The sequence below is a fragment of the Pelobates fuscus genome, chromosome 1, assembly GCF_036172605.1.
Source record: "Pelobates fuscus isolate aPelFus1 chromosome 1, aPelFus1.pri, whole genome shotgun sequence".
Classification (NCBI taxonomy): Eukaryota; Metazoa; Chordata; class Amphibia; order Anura; family Pelobatidae; genus Pelobates; species Pelobates fuscus.
Genome location: NC_086317.1, coordinates 218,746,970 through 218,773,248, shown reverse-complemented (window position 1 = coordinate 218,773,248; position 26,279 = coordinate 218,746,970). Strand labels below are relative to the sequence as shown.

Here is a 26,279-nt window from a genome sequence, read left to right as displayed (position 1 = left end):
ACCCTTTTATAGGATTAGGACTGTAGCCACATGATACTCTCCAGTCTATGAACACATATTTATACTCCGAAAATGATGATCATAAAATAGGCCACTTCCAATCGCCAATTTTGTGTGCTGTGCTCGAAAGTGAGGAAATGTCGGTATGTCAAAATTACATCTGAATTCCCGATCTACACTTCCTGCTTTGTTTCCACATTTAAATAAATCGTGTCTACTTTTGTACTTGCATTTGCTTCTTGAGAGTACAGAGTGCAGAACTGTCAAATCCCTGGGTAACTAAGTAAGGAATTAAGATACTCACCGTGTTTTCTCCCACAGATAAGAAACAATCTTCTGATCATCTGTGCTCCGGCTGCCGTCAAGTCTGGTACCGTCCACCGGCAGGGTGAGCTCCTTGTCTGGTCCGGCATCAGCCTCAGGTGGTTTGTTATTCTCTGCAAGATAAGAAAATGGTTAGCATGATTTAAAATTTCAAGTATTGTGTTACTGGCCAGGAATTAAAAGGTACACTGCAAGCCTGAATTGCCCGTGGCACACTGATAGTAGGTAGGTGAATTTCTACTTGCCAGGACAAAATTCTCACTGACTGAAGACTATTGGAGAGTGGAAAACCCTGATGGTTAGCACTGATCAACATATATAGAATCGTTACTACTACAAACATTTCTTGCATTCACCCTATTAAAATGTATGAATAAACAATACCACCACAAAAAAAATAAAGCAACTTGGGTGAGGTATAAGTCATTGTAGTCATTACTGAATAACTTTACTACACTTCAATATTACATATATTACCATCACTTATTCATATACTGACTACATTATACTAGTGACTTATTAATATTATATTGTGCACAAATTAAATTATTCCTTGGAAACTGTTAATAGATCACATCCATTCAGATGTCAGACGTACCATCACAGGATGAAACAAACCAAGACTAGTGCTTAGCATTAGAAATATTCAATTGATTTGCATTGCTTCCAAACTGGATTACCTGGTTCAACAATTACAGTAACCTCGCTGGTAGACTGCTGTCCTGCAGAGTCTGTAACAGTCAGCTGAAAAGTGTAGTCTCCTTCTTGCAGTGCAGATAACTGTAGAGTTGATGTCCTGACTCCCTGCCAAATAGAACAAATGTATGGGCATCTAATTTCATCTATTTTTTATCTCTTGCATTTTTTTTTTGGAGAAGTCCTAGATTAAGGTTTTGTTTTTGTGTTTTAATGTATTTACTTGCTCTCATGCTTCCTGAACTAGTTCTGTATAAAGTGAGGAAATGTATAAAGGACTCCGCTGGAAAAAGATATTGATGGTATAGCTGACAGTTCTTATTTAATATAACCTTTACATACTTAAAGCGGCACTGTCATGCCGAACTTACCTTTCTTTAATAGATTCAAAGTAATTTTCCCATATGTTTCTGCCGTAATCTCGCAATGCTTCCTGTCAGTATTCCCGAACGTCCTGTCACTTAGACAGAACACTGGCGAAACTAACGAATTTCGTGCTAACAGAATAAGAACAGTTTTTCCCATTCGTGTTAAGACACAATTCGGGACTTTGTTCGGATCGGAATTTCATTTGAATGAAATTACAATCCGATCGCGGCTGCATCTTGCAGCTGCTTAGTAGATAGCTCCCTAATACTGTGGGAATTAGGGAGTTATCTACCAAAAGGCTGAAAGACCTAAATTGGTCTTTCAGACAAATTTACTAACACTAAGTAAAGATTACTTAGTATTAGTAAATTCTGCCATTACTCGCTAACCCTAGTATCCCCCCTCACGGCAGGTGACAATGGGGGGGGGGGGGGCGGGGGGAGCCTATAAGAGTGCTCTGTGTCATTTTACCCAGCGTGGAAAAGTCGTGGGAAAGTCTCGCCCCTCCCCCCCCACATTTTCCTTTAGGGCCTCCACCCACCCTACGTCCCCTGTTTACTTTTATAGCCCCCACTCGCGGGGCACGGATGGGGGCTGAGGGGGGGACACTATGTTCTCCCCCGCTAGTTAATAGATGCCCCACCATAGGGGCATTTGTTAGGGCAGGGTGGGGGAGGGCTTTTTTATTTTTTACAACAGTGAGCAGCCACTGTTCACTGTTTAATAGACATGCCCCTACTCGCACCATAGCGAGTACGGGCATTCGTGAGATTTTAATCTCCCTTATGCTATTATGGAGGGCCTTTTGACCCCCATATAGTGAGGGAGGACATAGGAGGCTTAGGAAGTGGCAGGAGGCACTGCTCCCTGCCACTGCTATTTTTACATATTACAAGGATGGAGCTGTGTGCTAGTAGCTCCCTCCCTGTAATAAACCGAACGAACGAACGAACGAAGAGGTCTTCGTTCATTTGTTTGAAATTTCTATTTATTTATTTGTCTTTCTGACAAATGCATAAATAGATTAAATTCCCATTCGCATGCCCAAGTGTTTTTTTCACAGCACTATCTAGTGTGGGCAGATGAGGTGTCCCACAGGGACTTCATCTGCCCACACAAAGATGGCAGCACCCAGGACCTAGGTCACATAAAAAAAAAAAAAAATGCAAAAATTGGTACTATTGGGGCTTTGGGGCAGACCAGGGGTACAATTAGATGTAGTGGAGTCGGGAGGGGGGTAAAAAAACAAAACAAAACTGGATTCGGCCATGACAGTGCTGCTTTAACCCCTTAAGAACCAAACTTCTGGAATAAAAGGGAATCATGACATGTCACACGTCATGTGTCCTTAAGGGGTTAATGGAGTGCAAAGACAAATTCCCATGAAAATTACAATGGCTAGGTCAATAAAAGCCACGGCTAGATAAACATCTCAATGAAATACCTTGCTTAAGGTAAAACATGACCCTTTCTAAACACTATTAAAAGGAATCCACTTTAAAATATACAGCAATTTTGAAAAAGGAAGTACACCTTCTTTGAATTCTGTGGTTATACATATCAGGACATAATAAAAATCATTCTTTAGCAGGTTTATATTTGGATAATTACAACCTCAGATGTACAACACATGACATATTACACATTGTCATGATTTATTTAACAAAAATACATTTTAAAAGGGTGTACTTTCTTTTTCCCATTAATGTATCTATTATTATTGTTTTACATTTACAATACACTGCCTTAAAATGAAATGTCACAGTTGATTCGTCAAGCATTTATCATATAGGACGCACAATAGAAGCTGTACGTTTTCTATCATATGTGCACCTCTAATTCCCTTGAATGAGAAAATGCTACAGAGGAAATAAACTTCCCACTAATTTCCATTTATCTCTCCTTCTAGAAAATAAGAGGATGTTGTAATGAAATAAAACATTCAATTTTATTTTTTTTGAAAAAGGACATATCTAAAAAGGATTTTCTTGGATTGTGTTCTATAAGGTGCACTCTTTTCTGCACTGTATCTTTCATATAGATTTCTGTAGTATTCTGCGTAATTGGAAGTTGCAGTGTTACTTAGTTCCTGGTAGGAAATGGATGAACACCTTTTTGCATGTAGTAAGCTTTTAAATCAGGCACAGCATTTAACTGTTACAGAGAGCACCCAATACTTCAAATATACTGGGAGAACATATCCCTAATGTTCCCTCATTGAAAGAGTTTGTTCAGTAAACGTGTGATTGGAAGATAACGAGAAAGTAGTTGTCCCAGCACAGAACTGTTATTTGAGCAGTGAAGACCACTAATTAATAAAGGTTGCTTACAGATCATTTTAAAACCTTCCAAATGCAGAGAGAGTCCAGGCACACACATTCCATCATGCTCTGACTTTTCACTGGAATAAGCACAACATGACAATCATGATTTTATCTACGCAGCTTTGCTAGCAAATATATAGATCAGGAGAAAAACCTATTTAAAAATATTTTTCTCTCCAGCTGTCAGCCAATGAGTCGGTGTACTGATAAGGGAGAGCAGATATGAACTCCCACAGGAGGTCCCTCTGCTCTCCACAAATAGCAACCACTACACATGCGCTGTGGTTGTTATGGAAACTCCCTAGCCGTTGAATCCAGGCCAGCTAGGGAGTATAGTAAAAGAGTGACTTCACTCCATTCCGATAATGGCGTGCTGGCAGTGAAGCCAGCGCGCAGACGGGTGTTACAAGAAGACGATGGGTGTTTCACAAACAGTAACACCTAGAAAGCAGCACTGAAACAGAGGAAAAGGAAGTAAATCTTAACTTTTTTTTGTCACTCTTTTTTTTTATATGAGGCATATAATAAGCGGTACAGAAATAGGACATAAGGTGTTATATCTTCATTTGACAATACAGGACTACACATGCGATATACAGTAATGTATACTCCTAAGAAACTGACCTCTTTTTATAATTATAAGGGTTAAACACGCTAGGTTAGCATATGCTACATAAATTAGTGTTAACATGCGAGAATAGGTAGGCTAGGCGATTAAATGGAAATGTGTGGTGAAGGCCCTTCAGGTGTAAGTGTGAGCGCAGCGTGAGCTCAGGGCATTGTAGACCTTTACAGGGTTATACCTTTGAATTCTCTGCTCACAATTTAGTTACTGCCTAGAACGCATATTAGGCGTGTTAAAATGTGAGGTGTAACAAGAAGGAGCCTTGTGGAAGACAGCCTGATGCTGGGCAGCAGACATTTTTTTTAACAGTGAGGTTTAACTTAGGTTTGTGGTGAGGTGATCCTAAACTGGCGTGTATGTAATAGGGCCCCCTCTCAAGAGGGAGATCATGTAAGGTGCATACATTATATGCTAAGAGTGTAGGACAGATCCCTCGATTAGGGACCTAAATTAGTGGGTCGTCCCTCCAGACTGCAATGCTACGAGTGTAGGTGGTTGTTGAAGGTATCAGCCAAGTCGAGTGAGTGTAGAGAAGGTGTTTGCTTGTGTTCAGTGTCATGCTTCAGTAGGTTTTTGCCTATTTAGCTATGGTGAGCTGCATGGATTTTTATGTGTGAAACAACTTAAAAACTAAAGACAAATCAGCGTTAAAGGAACACTATAGTCACCTAAATTACTTTAGCTAAATAGAGCAGTTTTAGTGTATAGATCATTCCCCTGCAATTTCACTGCTCAATTCACTGTCATTTAGGAGTTAAATCACTTTGTTTCTGTTTATGCAGCCCTAGCCACACCTCCCCTGGTTATGATTGACAGAGCCTGCATGAAAAAAAACTGGTTTCACTTTCAAACAGATGTAATTTAACCTTAAATAATTGTATCTCAATCTCTAAATTGCACTTTAATCACATACAGGAGACTCTTGCAGGGTCTAGCAAGCCATTAACATAGCAGGGGATAAGAAAATCTTAATTAAACAGAACTTGCAATAAAGAAAGCCTAAATAGGGCTCTCTTTACAGGAAGCGTTTATGGAAGGCTGTGCAAGTCACATGCAGAGAGGTGTGACTAGGGTTCATAAACAAAGGGATTTAACTCATAAATGGCAGAGGATTGAGCAGTGAGGCTGCAGGGGCATGTTCTATACACCAAAACTGCTTCATTAAGATAAAGTTGTTCAGGTGACTATAGTGTCCACTTAAACCAAAAAAGACATAACAGTGAGGTTATGGAGTAAGGTACGAAGGCATAATAGGATACTGAGTCAAATAGGTGATTCAAGTTAGTGCCCCTCTGTCTTCTCCATCCCTGGGAACGAAGGGCCGTATCCTTTCCGGGTCCCAGGAAGGGGAGGTCAAGGAGGTTGCTGGTTTTCTGGATTTTGAAGGAATCCCCAGTGCTTGGAGGAAGGGCTTCACTTCATCTAATGAGGACAGTCTCAGTATGGTGCCCTCTTCGTTTACTGTTCTGGGCATGGTCCATCTGTAATCGATGCCGGCTTCACGTAGCTGGTGTGTCACTGAGCCCATTGACCGACGCGTGAGTGAAGGAGATTTGGGATGATTCAAAGGTAATTGGAGTTTCTCCTTGAACTTCGGCTAAGATACAATATTTGTCCATGCTAGAAACCAGGAAGTGCCCAGGAAGTGCCCTCTAGTGGCTGTCTAGTAGACAGCCACTAGAGGTGGAGTTAACCCTGCAAGGTAATTATTGCCTGGAGTGTCCCTTTAAGATTGGTGCGTCTGTTACGCTCTTCAGCCAGATCTTCTCTAGTTGTCAAGGTAGAGTGGAATGCCAGTAGCCGTTAGACCGTTTCCCTTAAGCCTGTTACCTCCTGTCTCATGTCTAGGATGTCCTCCTCAGAGGTTTGTGTGCGAGCTGTCACTGCTTGCAGTATGGTGCACAGTAGGTCTGCGGCATGAATCTGCCTCATCTCCTGCAGCAGGTCACCAATGTCCTGCTTGGTGGCTGGGCCCCAGATCTCCGTCAGGTTTTCTTGCCCGCTCCCATGGGTTATGTGCCAGTTTTTAGGCGCTCTGAGAATTGTCAGCCATTCCGTTCAGACACTTAGCTCCTCCCCAAAAAATATTTATCTTTTACACTGAATGCACCATGTATCTTCTTTGTAATATGTGGTATATTCAATGTACATGGGAGAAACTATTCAATTATATAAATATTTTTAAAAATAATTACATTCAGTCTAATGCAACTGCCAAGGTGTTAAAATAATGTAATACACGCATCCATTTCCTTCACAAGGCAATCCTACCCCATGACTCCAACATGCAGGCTTCATTGCCATCAAATCTGTGTCGAAACGTAGTCGCTCCATTCCTATATTCCTCTAGTTAGAGCAAGAAATGCAGAAGATGTACTGAAGTTGCTGTATTTAAGAGCAGAAGCAGGAGGCTATCCCTATCAGCAGAAGTCTATGCTTACTTGTATGCTGAAGAGGAATTTAATTTAAATAAAATACAGAAAATCATTAAAGACCTACAACCAATGTTAACAGAAGATGAGACTGAAATTTTTTTCTCTGAAACACCCATTTTGGCCTTCAGACAACCACCAAACCTCCAACAAAAATTAATCAACAGGAAGCTGGCCACTGATGGGAAGAATAAAGAAAACAGGACCAGTTAATGCAAAAAACCTCGCTGCAAACTGTGTCAGCACATATGCACAGACAACACAGCCACACACAACAATAAAACCTACAGCATTAAAGGATCATACTCCTGCACATCCAGCAATGTGGTATACATGATTCCATGCACCAAATGCCACCTAGGATGCTACATTGGGGAAACCACCCAGCCATTAAATGGCAGAATGAATATGCATAGACACTGCATTAAACACCACAAAGAAGAATCCTACTGCACTCCTGTGGGACACCACTTTACCCAGCCTGGCCACTCACTGAAAGACCTAAAAATACCCAAGAAAGAAAAACTTATCAAATCAGACTGATCAAATTGTTTAACAGCAAGAATAGAGAACTAAATATTGATTTAAGGTTCCTGTCCCACTACCAACACTTTACATGAACACTCCCCCACATTATCTTACTGTTCTGTTATATGTATCAATACTTTAAAACGCATTCCAATGTTTATTCTATCAATATACAAAGTACTATGTGTAAACCTATGCTTTCCCATACGCTTATGCATGCATGCTTATATATGGGACTGTGCATTTATATTTGTGTATATGAATTCATGTGCATGGAATTTTTTTTTTTTCCTTTTGACCCCAGAATGGCAGTCAGATGTATCCTTGGATCAAGCAGCTAATACCCTTCAAGGCACTTCTTTGCCTATAAAAACATAAAAAAATAAAAACCTCCTGGGTTGCTTTTGCAGTATGTTTTGGGTTATTGTCCACCTTTAAAATGAAGCGCCGTCCAATCAACTTTGCTCTAGCTCAATGAAGTGGTCTGGGTGCCAGGTCCCTCTAGTGTTAACCCTGCAGCTAAAAACATAGCAGTTTCAGAGAAACTGCTATGTTTCCCTGAGGGTTAATCCAACCTCTAGTGGCTGTCTGACAGCCGCTAGAGGCGCTACCGCGCTTCTCACTGTGAAAATCACAGTGAGAAGACACTGGACGTCTATAGGAAAGCATTGAGAAATGCTTTCCTATGGGCGGTTTGAATGCACGTGCGGCTCTTGCCACGCATGCGCATTCGACGCCGACGTCGGCAGAGGGAGGAGAGTTCCCCAGCGTAGAGGAAGCCCGGCGCTGGAGAAAGGTAAGTGGCTGAAGAGGTTTTATAACCCCTTCAGCCCAGCGGGAGTGGGACCCTGAGGGTGGGGGGACCGACCTGTTAACAATATAGAGCCAGGAAAACTAGTTTGTTTTCCTGGCACTGTAGTGGTCCTTTAATTTGGCTGAATCTGAGCAGAAAATATATCCCTATCCCCTTAAGAATTCATCCAGCTGCTTCTGCCTTCTATCACATCATCAATAAACACAGTGCCATTGGAAGAAATGTATGCCCAAGCCATCACACTGCCTCCCCCGTTTTATACATATGATGTGGTATGCTTCGGAAAATGAGCCATTCCAAGCCTTCTCCACACTTTTCAGCAATCTAGTACAGGTGGATCTTCCAAAGGATGCTGTTCCAGAACTGGGCTGGCTATTTTAGATGTTTTTTTTTTTTTTTGTCAACGTCTAATCTGGCCGTTCCATACTTGAGGCTTATAAATGGTTTGCACCTTGTGGCTAACCCTCTCTATTTGATCTCGTAAAGTCTTCAATTTATGGTGGACATGGATAATGCTATGCCTACTTCTTGGATAGTGTTCTTCACTGGCTAGATGTTTGGAATGGATTTTTCTTTATCATAGAAAGATCCTACAATCATCCACCACTGTTGTTTTCCATGGTCATCCAGGCTTTTTCTGTATTGCAGAGCTCACCAGTGCATTATTTTGCTTACTCAGAATGTTTCAAACTCTCTCTGATGTATTTTTTTTTTTTGCAGCCTAATGAAATGCGAATGCCCCACCTGGAATCAACTCCAGACCTTTTACCAGTCTAATTGATGACTAAATAAAAAAGGAATAGCCTACACCTGCCCATGAAACAACTTTTGAAGCAACTGTCTAATTACTTTTGGTCACTTGAAAAAGATGGGGCTACATATTAAAGAGCTGTCATTCCTAAACCTTTCCTCCAATTTGCATGTGGATATCCTTAAAGTAAAGTGGAGAGTCTGCACTGTAAGCCCATATTCATTATTTTACTGTAACTTGAATTTATTTTGGTAAACAGGCGAAATAACAAAACTCGTGTCAGTGTACAAAAATTTCCAGACCTAACATCCTACACACATACATTCATACACACACACACACTTACGTATATCTGTCTCTATCTATAGATAGTGTTGTTGTTTTTTTTATTTAATTGATGGGTCTCTGTTTGTGTTAGGATTACGGTCTTCCCATCTCAGTTCAGTTGGATTAGAAATCAAGTAATCTCACCTTCATTCCAATGATGGTAACATCTCTGTGATGCAACTCCACGTCGCCTCCTGTGAAGTCACCATTACTGACTTAAGTTCAATCAGACGCATCTCAGAGTAGCATTGGAACACATTATACATGTGGCAATGGCTGCTATCCTCCAACAATGCTTCTCATAGAGAAGCATAGAAATCAGTGATTCACTATGAAAAGCACCCACTTCCCTTTGAACAGTTCAAAGCAAGTGAAGCAGGATCCCTCCTTGCTGGCTGCTTGACATCCAAGAGGCGTTATTATGTGGCATTTATAAAATCTGAGATTTAAAAAAAAAAAAACCAGCTGAAATGCTAGTTTAGATGAATGAAGTGTCTCTTTCAATAAAGCAAACTTCTGTGTAGCATGAAAGGTGCAGTTTAAACGAGAATTGATGACTACCATACACCATATTGTTCCACAAGATTCCTTTTAACTGCAGTTTAAACTAAAATTCTTATACAATACAGGAGGGAGAACCATTGATAACATTGTGAATCTTGTTGAGATAGTGAAGATCTTTACCTGCATCTCCATAACATTTCCTTTGCTGCTTGGACTCAAAGACCATTCATAGCTGACAATGCCATGATCATCAGTACTCAGATTCCCGAAGAGCACAATAGAGTTTTTGGGGAGGGTGATCACTTGGTTGGCTCCTGCATTAGCTACAGGAGGATAATCCACAGCTTTGTTAACAGTCAAGCTGGCCGTGGTGGAATTTTTTGCCCCATCTGAATCAGTTACAGTAAAGCTGTGGAGAGACATAAACCAAAGTAAGACGACCTGAGGGTAATTTATTTTACAAGCAGAAAACTCATGACGGAACTGCAAGTTCCAGAAAACAAAAACAAAAAAAACACGCTTTGCACAGAACAAATTGCTTTTACAATGTACAAGTCAGCTCCCACCACACACTATTATACAGACAGACAGTGTTACAGGTTCAAATATGTGGTGTATTGAACGTGTCCGCTAGTGACACTCACATTTTCAGTTACTGCAACGAGAGTTTCAGTATCTAGAGAGGTATATACAATTTAATGCTTGCAATGCTGGATAAAACATATCAAACCGTCCAAACTCCATGACTTAGAATGAGAGGTTCTTCACTGATTCATCTATTTCCAAGAATCGACAAAACTCAAAGATGATAATGTAATGCATGAAGATTTGCAACAAAATAATGTGTTCAAATGAATCATTTATTTTTACCTTTTTTATTTTGGCCTGCTTGTTTTGCAAATGAATGCATTATTTATAAAGTTTGTCAAAAATAATGGGTTAATTCCAGTCTGAAGTGTTTTTTTTTATTTATTTTGCAGTGCATAGAGTTGGTACATGCAGGCTCAAAGTGCCCCAAAGGCATTCCTCAAGCATTTCCCTCGCGTAACATGCAGGGCGTTGTATTATCAGGCACAATTTTATAATAACATAGCAGGTTAAACATTGTAGCTTCGACAATAGGTATTCAATTATGTTTTAAACAGGCTTGGTTTGAGCGTAGGTTAAAGTAGTAGTTCACGTTTGGTATATGCATACATTGCTAGGCAGGTAGATCATGCACAGTTGTTATGGTTAATGTGCTAGGCTAGTGTCATGTGTTGCTGCTCGTGTTTGGCATTGAAGTGTAGTGTCTATGTGTGACAAGCTGAGTGAGCAACAGCATATATGACAAACATAACATAGCTTTGGAAGAGAGGGTTATTGTTGCTGGTTATTGTGAGGCTAAGCTGAGGTACTGTTATCAGTGTCCAAGTGGTGTGGTCGGGGCTCAGGCCGGTGTCATGCTTCAGGAGGTGAGCTCATGGATGTGTTGTCTGCCGTCCTCAGCCTATGCCTCTTGCTTGCCTCAGTGAAGGGTCCGCGTCAAGGTCTGCTTTATCTGTGCCTTTTCCCGATGTGTGTGAGCATGGGTTGCCCTGTTCGCTGTGCGAGCGCGGTGTGCAGCATGACAGGGGTCCATGTCTCTTCGGCTCCGGGCTTTGTAGAGAGTTAGTGCCCTTTGTCCGTGGATCTTCCTCCATCGTGAGGTCAGATCTTGGGTCCCCGGGTTGTCCCCGCAGGTGGTCGGACTGCAGCCTGGAGTCTTCTCCAGTTGGGCCCCCGACCCAGAAGGGAGGCAGGTGTCCGCTGCTGTGTGGCAGGTAGGTGCTATGTCAGGGGTTGCTGGCAGGGCCCCACTATGGCTATGCGGTCCCAGAATGCTTGGCAAACAGCCTCAAAGCGGGTTTCAAAAGTTTCTCTCCAACTCTGGTGCGGTAAGCTTGGTGGACTGTGCTGGGATTGCACTGCGGCGGCCATCTTGCAGGTGCCTCGTGGCTCACCCAGGTTTCCCGATCAGGCCCTGGTACAGTAGCTCTCAGTGTGTACTACAGTCACTTGGTTGCTTAGTTTGGGCCGGGATATCCCCCACCGGTCCGGGGGGGGGGGGGGGGGGAGGGGGGGGGTCAGGAGTTCGGAGGTGTGCTGAGCCTGTTTGGCAGATCCCTATTGAGGAGAGCGGCTGCCTCTCCTCGGTTCGATCTCCAGCAGGCCTTAACTGGGTTGTAGGGTTCCCAGCGGCTGTTAGGTTAGATTCGTCAGACGGTGCCCCCGGGTATCCCCTTCTCGATTATCGTCCTCCTGATACCAGACGTGGTTTTTTACCCCCAAATCTTAAGTTTTGGTCAGGAGCTCAGTTCCTGCACGTCTGTTCAGGCTAGAAGCTAGGCTCCGCCCCCCTGAAGTGTTTCTTTAATGACAAAATATAATACATAGTTACATAGCTGAAAAGAAACTTGCGTCCATCAAGTTCAGCATTCCTCACATTGTTTTTTTGCTGTTGATCCAAAAGAAGGCAAAAAAAAACAAAACAGTTTGAAGTACTTCCAATTTTGCAACAAGCTAGGAAAAAAAATTATTTCTTGACCCCAGAATGGCAGTCAGATTTATCCTTGGATCAAGCAGTTATTACCCTACATTGAAAGATTATATCCTTGAATATTCTGTTTTTGCAAGTATGCATCTAGTAGCTGTTTGAACATCTGAATAGACTCCGATAAAACCACTTCTTCAGGCAGAGAATTGCACATCCTTATTGTTCTTACAGTAAAAAAAACCCTTTCCTTTGCCTTAGACGAAATCTTCTTTCTTCCATTCTAAACGCATGACCTCGTGTCCTATGTAAAGTCCGGTTTGTAAATAGATTTCCACACAATGGTTTGCATTGGCCCCGAATATATTTGTATAATGTTATCATATGCCCTCTCAAGCGATGTTTTTCTAAACTAAATAGGTTTAAATTTGTAAACCTTTCTTCATAGCTGATATGTTCCATTCCTTTTATTAATTTTGTAGCCCAACTCTGCACTTTTTCTAGTGCCATAATATCCTTCTTTAGAACAGGTGCCCAAAATTGCACAGCATATTCAATATGTGGTCTTACCAGTGATTTATAAAGAGGCAAAATGATATTCTCGTCCCGAGAATGAATGCCTTTTTCATGCATGACAATACCTTACTGGCCTTGGCCACTGCTTATTGACATTGCACATTGTTGCATAGTTTGTTGTCTATAACAATTCCCAAGTCCTTTTCGTGTGTTGTTATCCCTAATTCGTTTCCATTAAGGGTATACGTTGCTTGTGTATTTATAACTTTGCATTTTTCAACATTAAATTTCATCTGCCATTTGAGTGTCCAGTCCCCCAGTATATCTAAATCCCTCTGCAGCAAAGTAATATCTTGCTCCCATTGTATTATTTTACAGTTTTGTGTTTTGTGTGTTTTGTGTGAGTTTTGTGTGATTTGCAAACACTGAAACATGGCTTTCAATGCTTTTTTCAAGATCATTTATAAACATGTTAAATAGAAGGGGTCCCAGAACAGAACCATGAGGGACACCACTTGCCACCTCTGTCTAGCTTGAAAATTTACCATTAATGACAACTCTTTGTACTATATTTTTAAGCCAATGTTCTACCCAAGAACAAGCATTTTCATCTAGACCGATTTCCTTGAGTTTGAACACTAATCTATTGTGTGGAACTGTATCAAATGCCTTTGGCAAAATCCAAATAGATCACATCCACTGCAACACTCTGATCTATACTTCTACTTACTTCTTCGTAGAACGCAATACGACAGAGAACAGTAGAATGCCAGGGATTTTGTCTAACTAAAAGGCTGTCCATGAACAGTGTCAGATCATCCATCTCAGTAAGGTCTGACTTCTCTCATTTATTCAAGTCATTAGTTCATGACAGGAGCTGGTTCAGTAGCATCCAAATATAATATTCAGCCACATATAAATAAATATCTGGGGCAATGCAAATTGTCTATTATGCAACATTCATCCTACTGCGGTCCAGAAAGACTTTCTCTGCTTTGATTATGTCAATGTATTTTCATACACACATGTTATTGCAATATTGAATGATACAGTGAGATTTATTGATCTATTTTGAATCAGACTAACAATACATACTAAAAGCCAGGTGTTAAATACAAATGTACTTTTACAGATTATTAAAGAAACAATGTGATTCATCAGATTTGCATTTATCACTGTAATATTGCTGCAGGTTTCTTTCGCTACATTACTTCATTTTTATTTTTAATGAAAAAAATATATATTATGAGGGGTTTTAAATATATGGAAGTTAGCACAGTAATCTTGCACCCATGTGTATGACATCCGTATTCATTAAAAAGTAAAAAATGAGATCTGTATGCAATGGCAGAGACTATGCCTACAAATGGTCTGCACTTGCAACAAGTATTCACAGAGTTCAAATAGTAAGAATCAGTAGAGGACTAAATACACACAGCAGGAAACTCACCAACATCACAGCAGGTGGAGACAATAGAATATTGTTTTAGGCCACCATCTCTATTCTCATAAAAAGATGCATTATTCTTATTTCTTCACTTACAACATAAGACTACCCCGCACTATTATTTTGGAATTAAGAAAGTCGTTTAAAATATTACTTAATAAAAATTATAAAACGCGTGAGTCACTTTAAGAAATTTTAGTTGGGTTTATTGAACTAGGTCCAGGCACAGGCAACCTTCGGCACTGCAGATGTTTTGGACTACAACTCCCATGTTGCTTTGCCAGCATTATGGGTGTAAGAGCATTATGGGGGATGTAGTCCACAACATCTGGAGTGCCGAAGGTTGCCTATCCCTGACTAGGATATTGGATTGAAGAGGGAAGACACCATTACTGTGTATTTAGGACATGGGTTACTTCCTATTAAGCGTGGTAAAAAGGCTGTTCCAAACAGTCACCTGAATGTGTAGTTTCCAGGAACCAAGTTTGCTAGTTTTAAGATGGGTGTTTCTGCCGAGACCTTTTCCTCTCTCAGGGGACCTTTCAGCTCCTCCCACTCATAGCTCACAATCTTCTCATCATCGGTGCTCTCTGCAAATAAAAACTATCATTAAAGGGGAACGGTCACTTCTCTGGGATTTACACCTATAACCTTTTTGCTATGAGAATATTCATTTTCTTTTAAAATTTATATTAAAGATTTAGCAAATTACATTGTAATCCAGTTAAGACAAGGCAAGTCAGGGCAAAAACTGCAAATGAGGAAATGAAATGGAAACACTGTTTCATTTATCCTCTTCTCTATACAGTATTGTTTTTCTATGCTGACTGCCAGATACAAAGTACAAACTTTCTAACAATCACTGACAGGGAACTTAGATGGAGGTGCACAGTTGCAGGATAAATAGATGGGGAGTTTTAGATTTATTTTTATTTTTTCCACACTACACAAACACACATTTGCTGAAAAAATTAAAATAGGAATAGGTAAACATAATATTAAATAACCTGGGAAGTGACTGTTCCTCTTTTGCCCTAAACATGTGTCAGAGCCATCTCTAAAAAACAGACACCATGGTAACATCCATGATAATGCAGGATTGTTAGACTAGTTGAGATAATCATAAGTGATTGTCAGGTGGGGCCTGACCACATGCCAGACAGTGCGAAAGTTTCATATTTCAAGCAAAAATCAACACACAATAGATCCCTCATTGGGGTACACCTTCCTGAGGAGTAGCTTGGGCACTTCCAATATCCACCTAGTTCATGACACATGTTGTGCTCGGTTTTATTAGCTTTCATATTTGAAGCCTAGTGTTTGAGGTCTTGGCAGAGGAGATAAACAATCCCTAATTTAAAAGTGGTCTAACATTCCATTGAGATATTCCTTATTACTCCCAACCTGGACAGGTTCTAACCCTTGCTGGGGACTCTGGGCGCTATATTCCATAAAGTCATTGGTGCTGTGTTAAACACCTAAGATGGCCACTTACTCCACGATGGAGACTTCAATCCATGTTGCAGACATGCATAAGGTGTGAAAAACATCAGACACAGACAGACCATTATCGATGCCTATTTGACCAATTACGGGCACATATCAGACTAGTCTTAAAAGAGAGGCCTTACCTTTCTATTAGATGCAGGTGCAAGTAACATAAAAAACATCAAACATGCAAGCCAGGTTCCATAGTCAACTCTGTTGTTAGGCGGTGGAATTAATAAGGCATAATTATGTTTAGATAGAATGGTGAGTTAGAGTGGATGAACAGTAAAAGCTGTAGAATATATTAGGCTATAATGAATATTTGACCAATCTCTCTTCCACCTATCCTGTTATTCCATAGATAGCTGACTGGAAAAGGGGAGTATGGGATAGGAATGTAATAATAGGGCTAGATGAATAAGGGGACATTAAAAGTAAGGTTGGAGGCTTGTATTACAGGGAAAAAGGAAAGAAAAAAAAATAAAGGAATGGGTGTTTAATTGAGGACAAAAATAAATACCCATGGTTCCCACAACCCCATCCTGAAAAACCGCATACCATAGGACACAGGTTTAAATGTTACCCCGGACTTCTCTTTCCCCCTTTTTTTTTTCTTACTTTGAACCCAGAGGGGTTCATGCAGCAGGCTGGGCATAACGGGGGCTTCACACTGACTCTCCGCAACCCCTCCACTGACCCTACTATGCCCCACCGCACCACGTCAATCAATGCCCCGGGTTATGAGACTCTGGGACTTCCCACGCTAGCCTATCCAAGAGGCCCCCTTGATGTGGCTTACAGTTTATAATGCTTTAATAACGCAAATCTTCATTTTATTTTATCTTGTGTAATGATTGGCAGGAATCGACAAGTTAAAACCGCACACCATGACAGACGAAGATAAGCGGAAAACCAACACCCGGCACATGATAGTGACGGAACCCTCCCCCCTCTTCGCCCACTCCTGCACCCACTAGCCCACTCCAGGGGCAGGGAACAAAGACTCATGCACACATACTGGACACCGCACTCACGACTACACCATAGGCTAGGGACGGATGACACAGCACTACTCAGGCCGAATACAGAGGGCTTCCTGACATAGACGCATACGACGGACTATACAATCCAACACTCTCCTACCTACCATACTAACCCAAAGTGGAAAGCCCAGACATAATGCCTAGTCATACCGCTGGCACGTTCCCTACAGTTGTGCCCCACGAGACGCTATACATAACAAAATACTTGGTATATTGTTTACCACCACCGAAATGCCACTATAACACCTATACTCATACAAAAGTTACTTAGCAAGTTTCTCGTATTGTTCCTTATACCTTTAAAAATTGTGCATATCTATCTACTCTGGCATGTATGCCCATGCAGCCTCCCATCGCAAGGCATTAGTTAAGCAGCCTACAGAACCACTCACAACCCATAACTAATGTTAGCGGTAACCACACAACATGAGACATTAATGACTTTCAGGGGCTTATTAAGGGAAAGTTGCTTTAAACTATACTACACTAGAAATGTATAATTTGTTTGGTTCTACCAATATCTCAGTGCCTCTAACATTGAGACTGATGACATATATGCCAATATGTTTAATGCATTTTCAACGCATATAATACCCCACTCCTTAACTATGGAGGATCAAACCATGTAGCATAAGTTGCCTACTAGCCCACTGTTGCCAGATTCAACCGGGCCCTAAGTTATTGTGTTCTGAGAATCATGCCTTCATATAGAGCATCATAGGCCTGCCATCTAACCCTGCCCCCAAAGTCTCAGTTATATACTTAAGACTGATAAACTCGTGACTTCTATACATACCTACCTAGCATGCTCCAACTTGATCCTCTTGTATTTAAAAATAAAAATTGTGCACTGTTCCTATATACCCAATTGTTACCTATGTTTTGAACTGCGCAAGTGGAATGCCTTTGGGGTACCACATGCCTGTATGTTATCCTACTATGCACTGCAAAAATAAAGAATGACACACACTATAATTTTAGCAAAATGATCTACATCACAGTTCAGCAAGTCATTTTTTTTCCTTCTTCAGATATTATATTGTCAAAATACTAAAGCGCAATACTAGTTTGTGAACAGTTTGGTTTTTTTCTGATCGACCACCCAAACCGAACAGGGTCCAGGAGGGGTGCGTGGTTCCCAAAAATAGGAACTTAAAAACATCATGTGCTTCTTTTAACATCATACTAGTTGGTATGTTATCGTTTGTATATTTGATATTTTACATGATATTAGACTGTTATTCTAAATCTACAAATGTCTTTCTGAAACAGGCTGAGCTTCTTTAATGTATACTCACGGCTTCCATCAATCACAGTCGATGTGGTGGGAAGTGAAATTTCCTGATAGCGAGGTGACACAATGGCAACTGGAGGTTGATTCACTCGAGGTTCTAAAAGAGATGATATAACAGATAGATGTATAAATAGGGCAAATAAATGACATTAATTAGTAAACGGTGCATTGAATGGAAGCCTTTGGTACCTGGTTTGACAGTGACATTTACAAAACCTTCTCCATATGAATTTTCTCCTTCCACAATCACCTTGAACTCATACAGACCCGCTGTGAGCTTGAACAGAAAATAAAGTTGTCCAAATGATTTACAGTTTGCTTTTGATTGGAAAACTACGTGCATATACTATTTGAATTTCAGAGCAACTTATATTAATGTTCTTATTTAGAACTCAGATGTCAGATAACAATTCTTGGAAAAAGACAACAAATAAATAAATAAATGCGTTACTATAAACTGGATGGATGCTATACACTGCACAATGATAGAGAAGCACTTGGAAAATAAACATTCTTACCTTCGACAGTTTCAGTAGTTGGGAATATTTTCCTTCCATCTCTCCACTGTAATCTGTTGGATGAGTGATCAGTCTCCAGTCATAAGTGTACACTTTTCCTAAACACAAAAGGATGAATTGTGGGATTTCTTTATTTCACCAGTATGAAGATTGCATTCAATCAATCAACATTTTCATTTTCTTTCCTCCATCCATCAATGATATATACTTACATTTTATTATAGACCGATATGGATTTAAAAGAAACGGTGAAGCAACTACTAGGGGAAAAAATTCACCAAATACCAGACCAAATGTACCAGACCAAGCAGCAGAGTTATGTATGAATGTCTCCAAAACACCAGGATGACATTTTGTCGTCTAATACACGCCTCACAGTTTGTATCTTTTATATTCATGATTTTATGTTTGTTTTGTTGGTTGTTTTTTTTTTTATATATATATATGATTTTTTTTCCACAGCTGGAACAGTGATAGAGATAATCTATTCTCTGCCATTCCAGCTGCTGGTAAATACAAGCCATAGATATAGACACATGCATTCACTGTGGCTCCCTGCCTTATTAGTGCAGAAGTGGGACATACAAGTCCCAGGTTGATTTTGATTAATAAGAATTACACTCCTGGGACGTAGCCATGACTTGAACCTGCCCTCAATATAAGAATGTTAAGAATACTAAAAAACATGAAGATGCACCTGTCACATCCCACCTCTGCAACGGTTAAGGAGTTCATCAGATTAAAATAGCCCAGTTTCTCTCAACTATTTCTGCAAAAGCGCTTCTAGTGACTGTCGGAGTGAAAATTAGTTTCAGCCGGTTCATCGTAATCAAATTACTTTTAATCCATGTCCAAACGAATCGATCCATCTGGGCTTTATCTGTGGAGTCATCTTCATTGAATAAGACTACACAGATAAATCCCGGACGGATCGACTTGGGTGTGAATTAAAAGGAATTTAATTCAGATGAACTGCCTGAAATACATTTTTGCACGAGTCTTTTCTTTCTCTATATCAATGCATCCATCTCATATCCGTGCAGTATAAACGATATTACTAGTCAACGTTCAGGTCCCAATCGTACCTTTTTTCAATAGCATCTTTCGTCTTGAAAAAAAGTCCGGTTGGGATTGAAAAGTCAACTTGTAATAAAGTTGATACTGCTCAAATAAAGCAGCATTTAATTTACATGAAAAAGTACTACCAGTTCACTTGTCAATTTTTAGACCAATCAATAGACAGAAACGAAATCTCAAAAGATTGTCAGCTGATAACACACAGGAAATACTGGAAAGATTAAAACAATTGTGTACATTTGATTAACAGTAAGGTATTCAACAATAAAACTAAAATAAAATTGACTGATTTTCTTATTTGTTTAAGGAAATCATCAGATCACCAATTCACATCAAATTAGGAAGGGCTGAATATGACGTCCCCCCTGTATTAATGCATTATAAATACAATACATAAAAATTGTTAAAGAAAAATAATCTCAAAAAAAATTTTTTTTACTTTAGTTGCATACCTGCATGAGACCTTCTAACACTAACATAATGTGGGACGCTTTGTAAATTAGAAAGCCAAACCCACCCATAGGAATTCTTAGACTTAGGGATTCCTATTTATATTGCATGGGGTGGACCATTGTGCTGGGAGCCCTGATTCTAACTGATGCTTTAAGTTATTATAAGAATCAAAGGAACCACAGTTTGGTGCATTTGTGCGTGAATCAATATATAAGTGTACTCACAGGATTGTAAAATTAACGACTGTGGGTTCTCTTCACAATCATGCTTATGGCTCTGTATGGACTTAAGGTTGTAACATAGATAAACAGAAAAGTAGGACTAACCCTCAAACAGAATAATTAAATCATGGAAAGCTGGTTTTCTTACCCTCTGGAGGAACTGGTAAGACAAAAGCATTCAGCTGGACAGCATTTTTTGGCAAGGTTACTTCAACGCTGTCCCCTGCAGATACCACAAGCTTGTTCATTACTGTGGAGGAAACATAAAAGAACTTTGATATTTTGCAAAACCTTATACTATGAAAGCAATGCTATCACATATCTCAAATACATATAGGGTGAGGTAGAGGCAAAAAATGCCTACAAGGGGGGCGGGGCCTGACCGCAGAGCCGAGTGTCTGACAACCTTAGGAGCTCCTGCACTAAACTGCAAAGAAAGCCTCTTTTAGTGAACCAAACGGCAACTAATCGGGCCACTAAGGCCAGTAACAGAAATAGGACACTAAACTGAGCAAAATGAGACCCCTCAAGCGACACAATGAGCAGTACTTGCCGGACAGGCACCTGAGGCCTACTCGGGAGGCGGACGCGGGAGAGACGGTGAAACTTTGGACCGGTGGGGGTAATCCCGGTCCGCCAGCCTAAGGAGAACGCCTATCTCTGGGGCACCCTTCAGAAAAACTCTGACCACGAGGTCAAGCTAAGATGGCCGACGAGGAGGGAGCCAACGCAAAGAAACAGACCGCTGAAGAGTGGGCAGCAGCCTTCCGTGCAAAATTTTATGCGGTATGCCAGAAATTCTGTGAGCGACTAGAAGAGGAACACTCACCTCCTGCTACGAGGCCAGCCAAACAGACAGTGCGTCACCATGCACCCCCTCGTGGGCAGCCGGAGCGCCCTACTAAAGCAATAAAGCCGCAGGAGCGGAGAATCAGTAAAACAACCAGGCAGAAGAAGCGACGAAGAAGCACTGCTCGCCCGCAGCCGGCAAACGATGTCCGAGTAACAGTGTCGAAGCAGCACACGAGAGGGTTAAACAGACCCCCCTCAAACCGCAAGACGTCACCTGCCCAATGCGCCATCAGTCCCGCCACAACAGACCGGAGGGGCAGCCGTCTAAAGCCACACACGGCATACCAAATAACCAACAGCTTCTCACAGCAGCCCAAACCGGAGACAGAGTGGATGAAGGACACCCACCCACACGAGACCCAGCATCAACCGCAGACCAACAAGAAGGCGCAGGGGGAAACTGCTGCACCTCCAGAACATGAGAGATACACGTGGAAAGTCGGCATCGGATGAATCCCCACATCCCTGAGGTCCCAGAGACTGAAACTATTGACCCCTGAGGATACGGTTATAACTTATGATATGACTCCATTGTACCACTACTCTCCTTAATGTGTAGCAGTTGGCAAATTGCATTTTACTAGCCAGAGTAATTTCCCTTATGTCTAAATATTCAGCATATCCACGTAAGGGTAGCTACTAGATGAATAATTAGCCCGTCAGACAAAATTATTATTGTAATGCAATGTATAGTTTCTGAGTAGGGGAAATGCTTAAATGACGCTCTAAGGCCATAACAGACCAAGCCTGTCTATGCGGTAGACTTATTATTGAGACGGTACCTGCTTCAACGACAGAACCGACCTAATCAGTATATAATGTGAAACCACTATACATACCGCAGCAGCAATACTGACATAACCAAACCTACCTACTTTGCTAACTCACTGATATTGCTGACGCTCTACTGAACTACCTAGTTAAGCCTATTTCACTCTATTTAGACAAGCTTTACTTGGATCAGCAACAGACCAGACTATACATTACTTAAGCCTCATTGTGGTTAAGCCTAGTTACACTCAAACCTATCCTTAAACACACTGTTTATTTATGCCTGACTAAAATATAAAAATGTGCTTGTAAATCGTTTGCCCCGCATGTTTAGCGTGGATGATGCTTGAGGATTGCTTTCGGGGCACCTCATGCCTGCATGTACTTACTATAAGTACTGCAAAAATAAAGAATAAAAAAATAAATAAAAAAAATGCCTACAAAATGCAAAGTATAAACAAAGAAAAATTGGACCTGTGCTGCACATACTCCACACTGAAGTCCCAACAGTGTAAATACAACCAAAAAAACAAACAAACAAGAGTCCTGCGCATCCAGTATAGGTGTGCACACCCAGGTGCTACCAAAACTTATTTGAGAACAAAGTTAAAGCTGCTGATCGAAACATTTGCTGCTTTAACTTTGTCCTCAAATAAATTGTGGTAGCACCTGGGTGTGCACACCTATACTGAATGAGCTTGTTTGTTTTTTGGTTACATATCTCAAATACTATGTCAAGTGGCATTCTAAACAGCACATAAACAACTGTATGAACGCATCTAGATCAAGAAGCTGTCAAATGTAATGAAGTGGATAGAAATACAAAGTGGGGCTGACCCGCAATTTTTAAACACAATTAGACGTAAGAAAATAAAACATTCAGTTTCTCCAAAGACCCGCAAGAGGCATCAAATAATGATGTTCCCAGGGAACAGTAAGATGGATTCTCGATTTACTGTTGCAACATTTTAAAGGCACAAACTACTCGTTCTGATAACTTGCTCATTTTCATATTAAATCTTATAGAAAAAAAACTAATGAAATGAACCAAACATACATAAGTACAAAACGTAATGTTTTTATTATTTTGACAAACGACACAAAACATGCAAGAATCTAATTCCGCATTGTTCCTATGTGTTTCCTGTTTGTCCTATATTGTCTATTTAGCCCAGACAGCTTAGCACGGAGAAAGGATATGGGTGACCAAAGAGAGTGACCAGTATTTAAAGGGATTTAAAGTGTGCCTATCATGGTATACACAAGTTGACCTTAACTTAAAGAGAATCACATTTAATTTAAATATTGTACTATCAAATATATAGATTTAAATTTGATGTCCTTTTAAAGTGTTGATTTATCTCCCACTTGTCAATCAATCCTTGGACACATATGCTAAGCAGAGGACTGAGGGACAGTTAGAGCACGGGAATCCTCTCAAAGGTAGTTGCAGAAGTAGTATAGAACACAAGGACTCAAATATGTCGGCAGTGAAGCCAGTATGTTGAGCCATCAGAGAGAATTTTCCTGCTTAGGGAAGTGTCGCGGGTGCTGCTTGAAACTGTAAGTTTGATCACTTGAGATGGGTGGCCAGCGATCATGCATCAGCTGATGATCTCAAAGTTTTACTGCAAATACTGCAATTGCTTCCACAGTAGCCAATCAGCAAAGAGGCAGTAAGACATACTCCTGAGGATACTATGCCTGTGTTAGGGGGTAGCCTGACAGGCAGTTAGGGCCTCTGTCATTCTGTTGCCCTCGTCCTGTGTAACTCTGTCTCCCTAACAACCTGAGTGGGGGTTTGGGGAACAGTGTGACATAGGGCTAGGGGATTGTGCAGTATTATATTTAAATAATGAAAATGACTCCTTACCGACTTTTTGCTGATAGATGGCTGATGTCTAGGCTGTCTAAGGTGGGAGATGACTAGCTGTCCAAAGAAGGAGAAGGCCCTGAGCCCCTCTAACATACTGTGCACCTCCCCCTCCCCCCCTTTCCCCGCCCGCCCCCCCCCCCCCCCTTCTCCTTCTTTGGACAGCTAGTCATCTCCCACCTTAGACAGCCTAGACATCAGCCATCTATCAGCAAAAAGTCGGTAAGGAGTCATTTTCATTATTTAAATATAATACTGCACAATCCCCTAGCCCTATGTCACACTGTTCCCCAAACCCCCACTCAGGTTGTTAGGGAGACAGAGTTACACAGGACGAGGGCAACGGAATGACAGAGGCCCTAACTGCCTGTCAGGCTACCCCCTAACACAGGCATAGTATCCTCAGGAGTATGTCTTACTGCCTCTTTGCTGATTGGCTACTGTGGAAGCAATTGCAGTATTTGCAGTAAAACTTTGAGATCATCAGCTGATGCATGATCGCTGGCCACCCATCTCAAGTGATCAAACTTACAGTTTCAAGCAGCACCCGCGACACTTCCCTAAGCAGGAAAATTCTCTCTGATGGCTCAACATACTTGCTTCACTGCCGACATATTTGAGTCCTTGTGTTCTATACTACTTCTGCAACTACCTTTGAGAGGATTCCCGTGCTCTAACTGTCCCTCAGTCCTCTGCTTAGCATATGTGTCCAAGGATTGATTGACAAGTGGGAGATAAATCAACACTTTAAAAGGACATCAAATTTAAATCTATATATTTGATAGTACAATATTTAAATTAAATGTGATTCTCTTTAAGTTAAGGTCAACTTGTGTATACCATGATAGGCACACTTTAAATCCCTTTAAATACTGGTCACTCTCTTTGGTCACCCATATCCTTTCTCCGTGCTAAGCTGTCTGGGCTAAATAGACAATATAGGACAAGCAGAATATTGAACAAACAGGAAACACATAGGAACAATGCGGAATTAGATTCTTGCATGTTTTGTGTCGTTTGTCAAAATAATAAAAACATTACGTTTTGTACTTATGTATGTTTGGTTCATTTCATTAGTTTTTTTCTATAAGATTTAATATGAAAATGAGCAAGTTATCAGAACGAGTAGTTTGTGCCTTTAAAATGTTGCAACAGTAAATCGAGAATCCATCTTACTAACACTTTTATTGATATATTGGGTCTTTGTATCTCTTCATTTGTGTCCCAAAAATACATTTTTGAATATAGCCTATTTTAAAGTATTTCTTTCAGTTAAATGACAAAATGTCTATACTTGCAGAAAATTAAGTACTAGCCTTAAATTCACCAGAATGACAAACATAAAGGAAGGAAAAAGTAAAAGAAAGGTCTGCAAAAATGACACTAGTGAAAAACTAAATTTTAATTTATTTTTGCATGTTGTTTTTTTTTTTGGCAACAGAACAAAGCAAAAAACATGCGAGGTGAAGATTGAACAGGAGATGAACGACAATAAAGGGATTGCTGTCAAAAAGAGGACAATAAAATACACCAGGGAGCCAAATTAGACAATACAAGTGGGTCCTGAAGTAAAATGTTAGCAGGCACTCCTCAGGCTAAGGATGTAAAAAATGAACAGTTTACAGTCCCTGGGAGGAATGAAGCAATGGGGGTTTTTAAATCAAAAGATAATGGTGTCCTCATTCCCATTAAACCTCTATCAAAAAGGAAGACCCTCTAGATAAATCTTATTTTCTATTCCTGTACCTTTACATGCTTTGAATATAATGCTTACATGGCTAAAACCACTTCAAGGACATGTGGGAGCATGACATATTGGAAGAATGATTTACTCTGCACTTTCACAAGATGAATAATCCATAATCAAACCAATATGTAGGCTGGGGTAAAAAACCTTGTCAAAAATATGGGAACAAATCAGGTTTAGATGCTTTCCTGCTTAGTGATGGAGATAATACAATACACATGTTTAAAACAGCAAACACTATCAGTGCCATTTACTAAAATTAGAATACAAAGTGATTTCAACATATAAGTCATATTTAAAGGGATTCTATAGTCACCAGAACAACTACAGCTTATTGAATCATTACCTACAGGCTTTTTGCTGTAAACACTGTATTTTCAGAGAAAATGCAGTGTTTACATTACAGCCTAGTGATAACTTCACTGGCCACTCCTTAGATGGCTGTTAGAGATCCTTCCTGGGTCATGGCTGCCTAAAATGCATCCAAACATTCAGCGTCTCCTCCCTCTGCATGCAATCACTGAACTTTCCTCATAGAGATTCATTGATTCAATTCATCTCTATGAGGAGATGCTGATTGGCCAGGGCTGTGTTTGAATTGTGCTGGCTCTGCCCCTGATCAGCCTCCTTGTCAGTCTCAGCCAATCCTATGGGGAAGCATTGTGATTGGATCAGGCCACCACTTCTGATTATGTCAGCAGGCAGTGGGCAAGTCTAAAGGAAACGGGGACAAAGCCAGGAGCTGCAGACTTGAATACAAGTAAGATTTTACT

General features: G+C 40.6%; 1 protein-coding gene across 2 annotated transcripts in view; it reads right to left on the bottom strand.

Moving 5' to 3' along the window:
* Positions 1-26,279, bottom strand: part of KIAA0319L (KIAA0319 like) — a 99,778-nt gene that overhangs the window by 24,947 nt on the left and 48,552 nt on the right. For both annotated transcript variants that reach the window (XM_063454826.1, XM_063454835.1), the window contains exons 6-13: positions 20,412-20,513; positions 18,513-18,610; positions 18,184-18,271; positions 17,999-18,091; positions 14,627-14,759; positions 9,875-10,103; positions 1,005-1,128; positions 305-437 (exon numbers count right to left, since the gene is read on the bottom strand). In XM_063454826.1, coding sequence (XP_063310896.1) covers positions 305-437; positions 1,005-1,128; positions 9,875-10,103; positions 14,627-14,759; positions 17,999-18,091; positions 18,184-18,271; positions 18,513-18,610; positions 20,412-20,513 — 1,000 coding nt within the window. The remainder of the gene's footprint in view (positions 1-304; positions 438-1,004; positions 1,129-9,874; positions 10,104-14,626; positions 14,760-17,998; positions 18,092-18,183; positions 18,272-18,512; positions 18,611-20,411; positions 20,514-26,279) is intronic.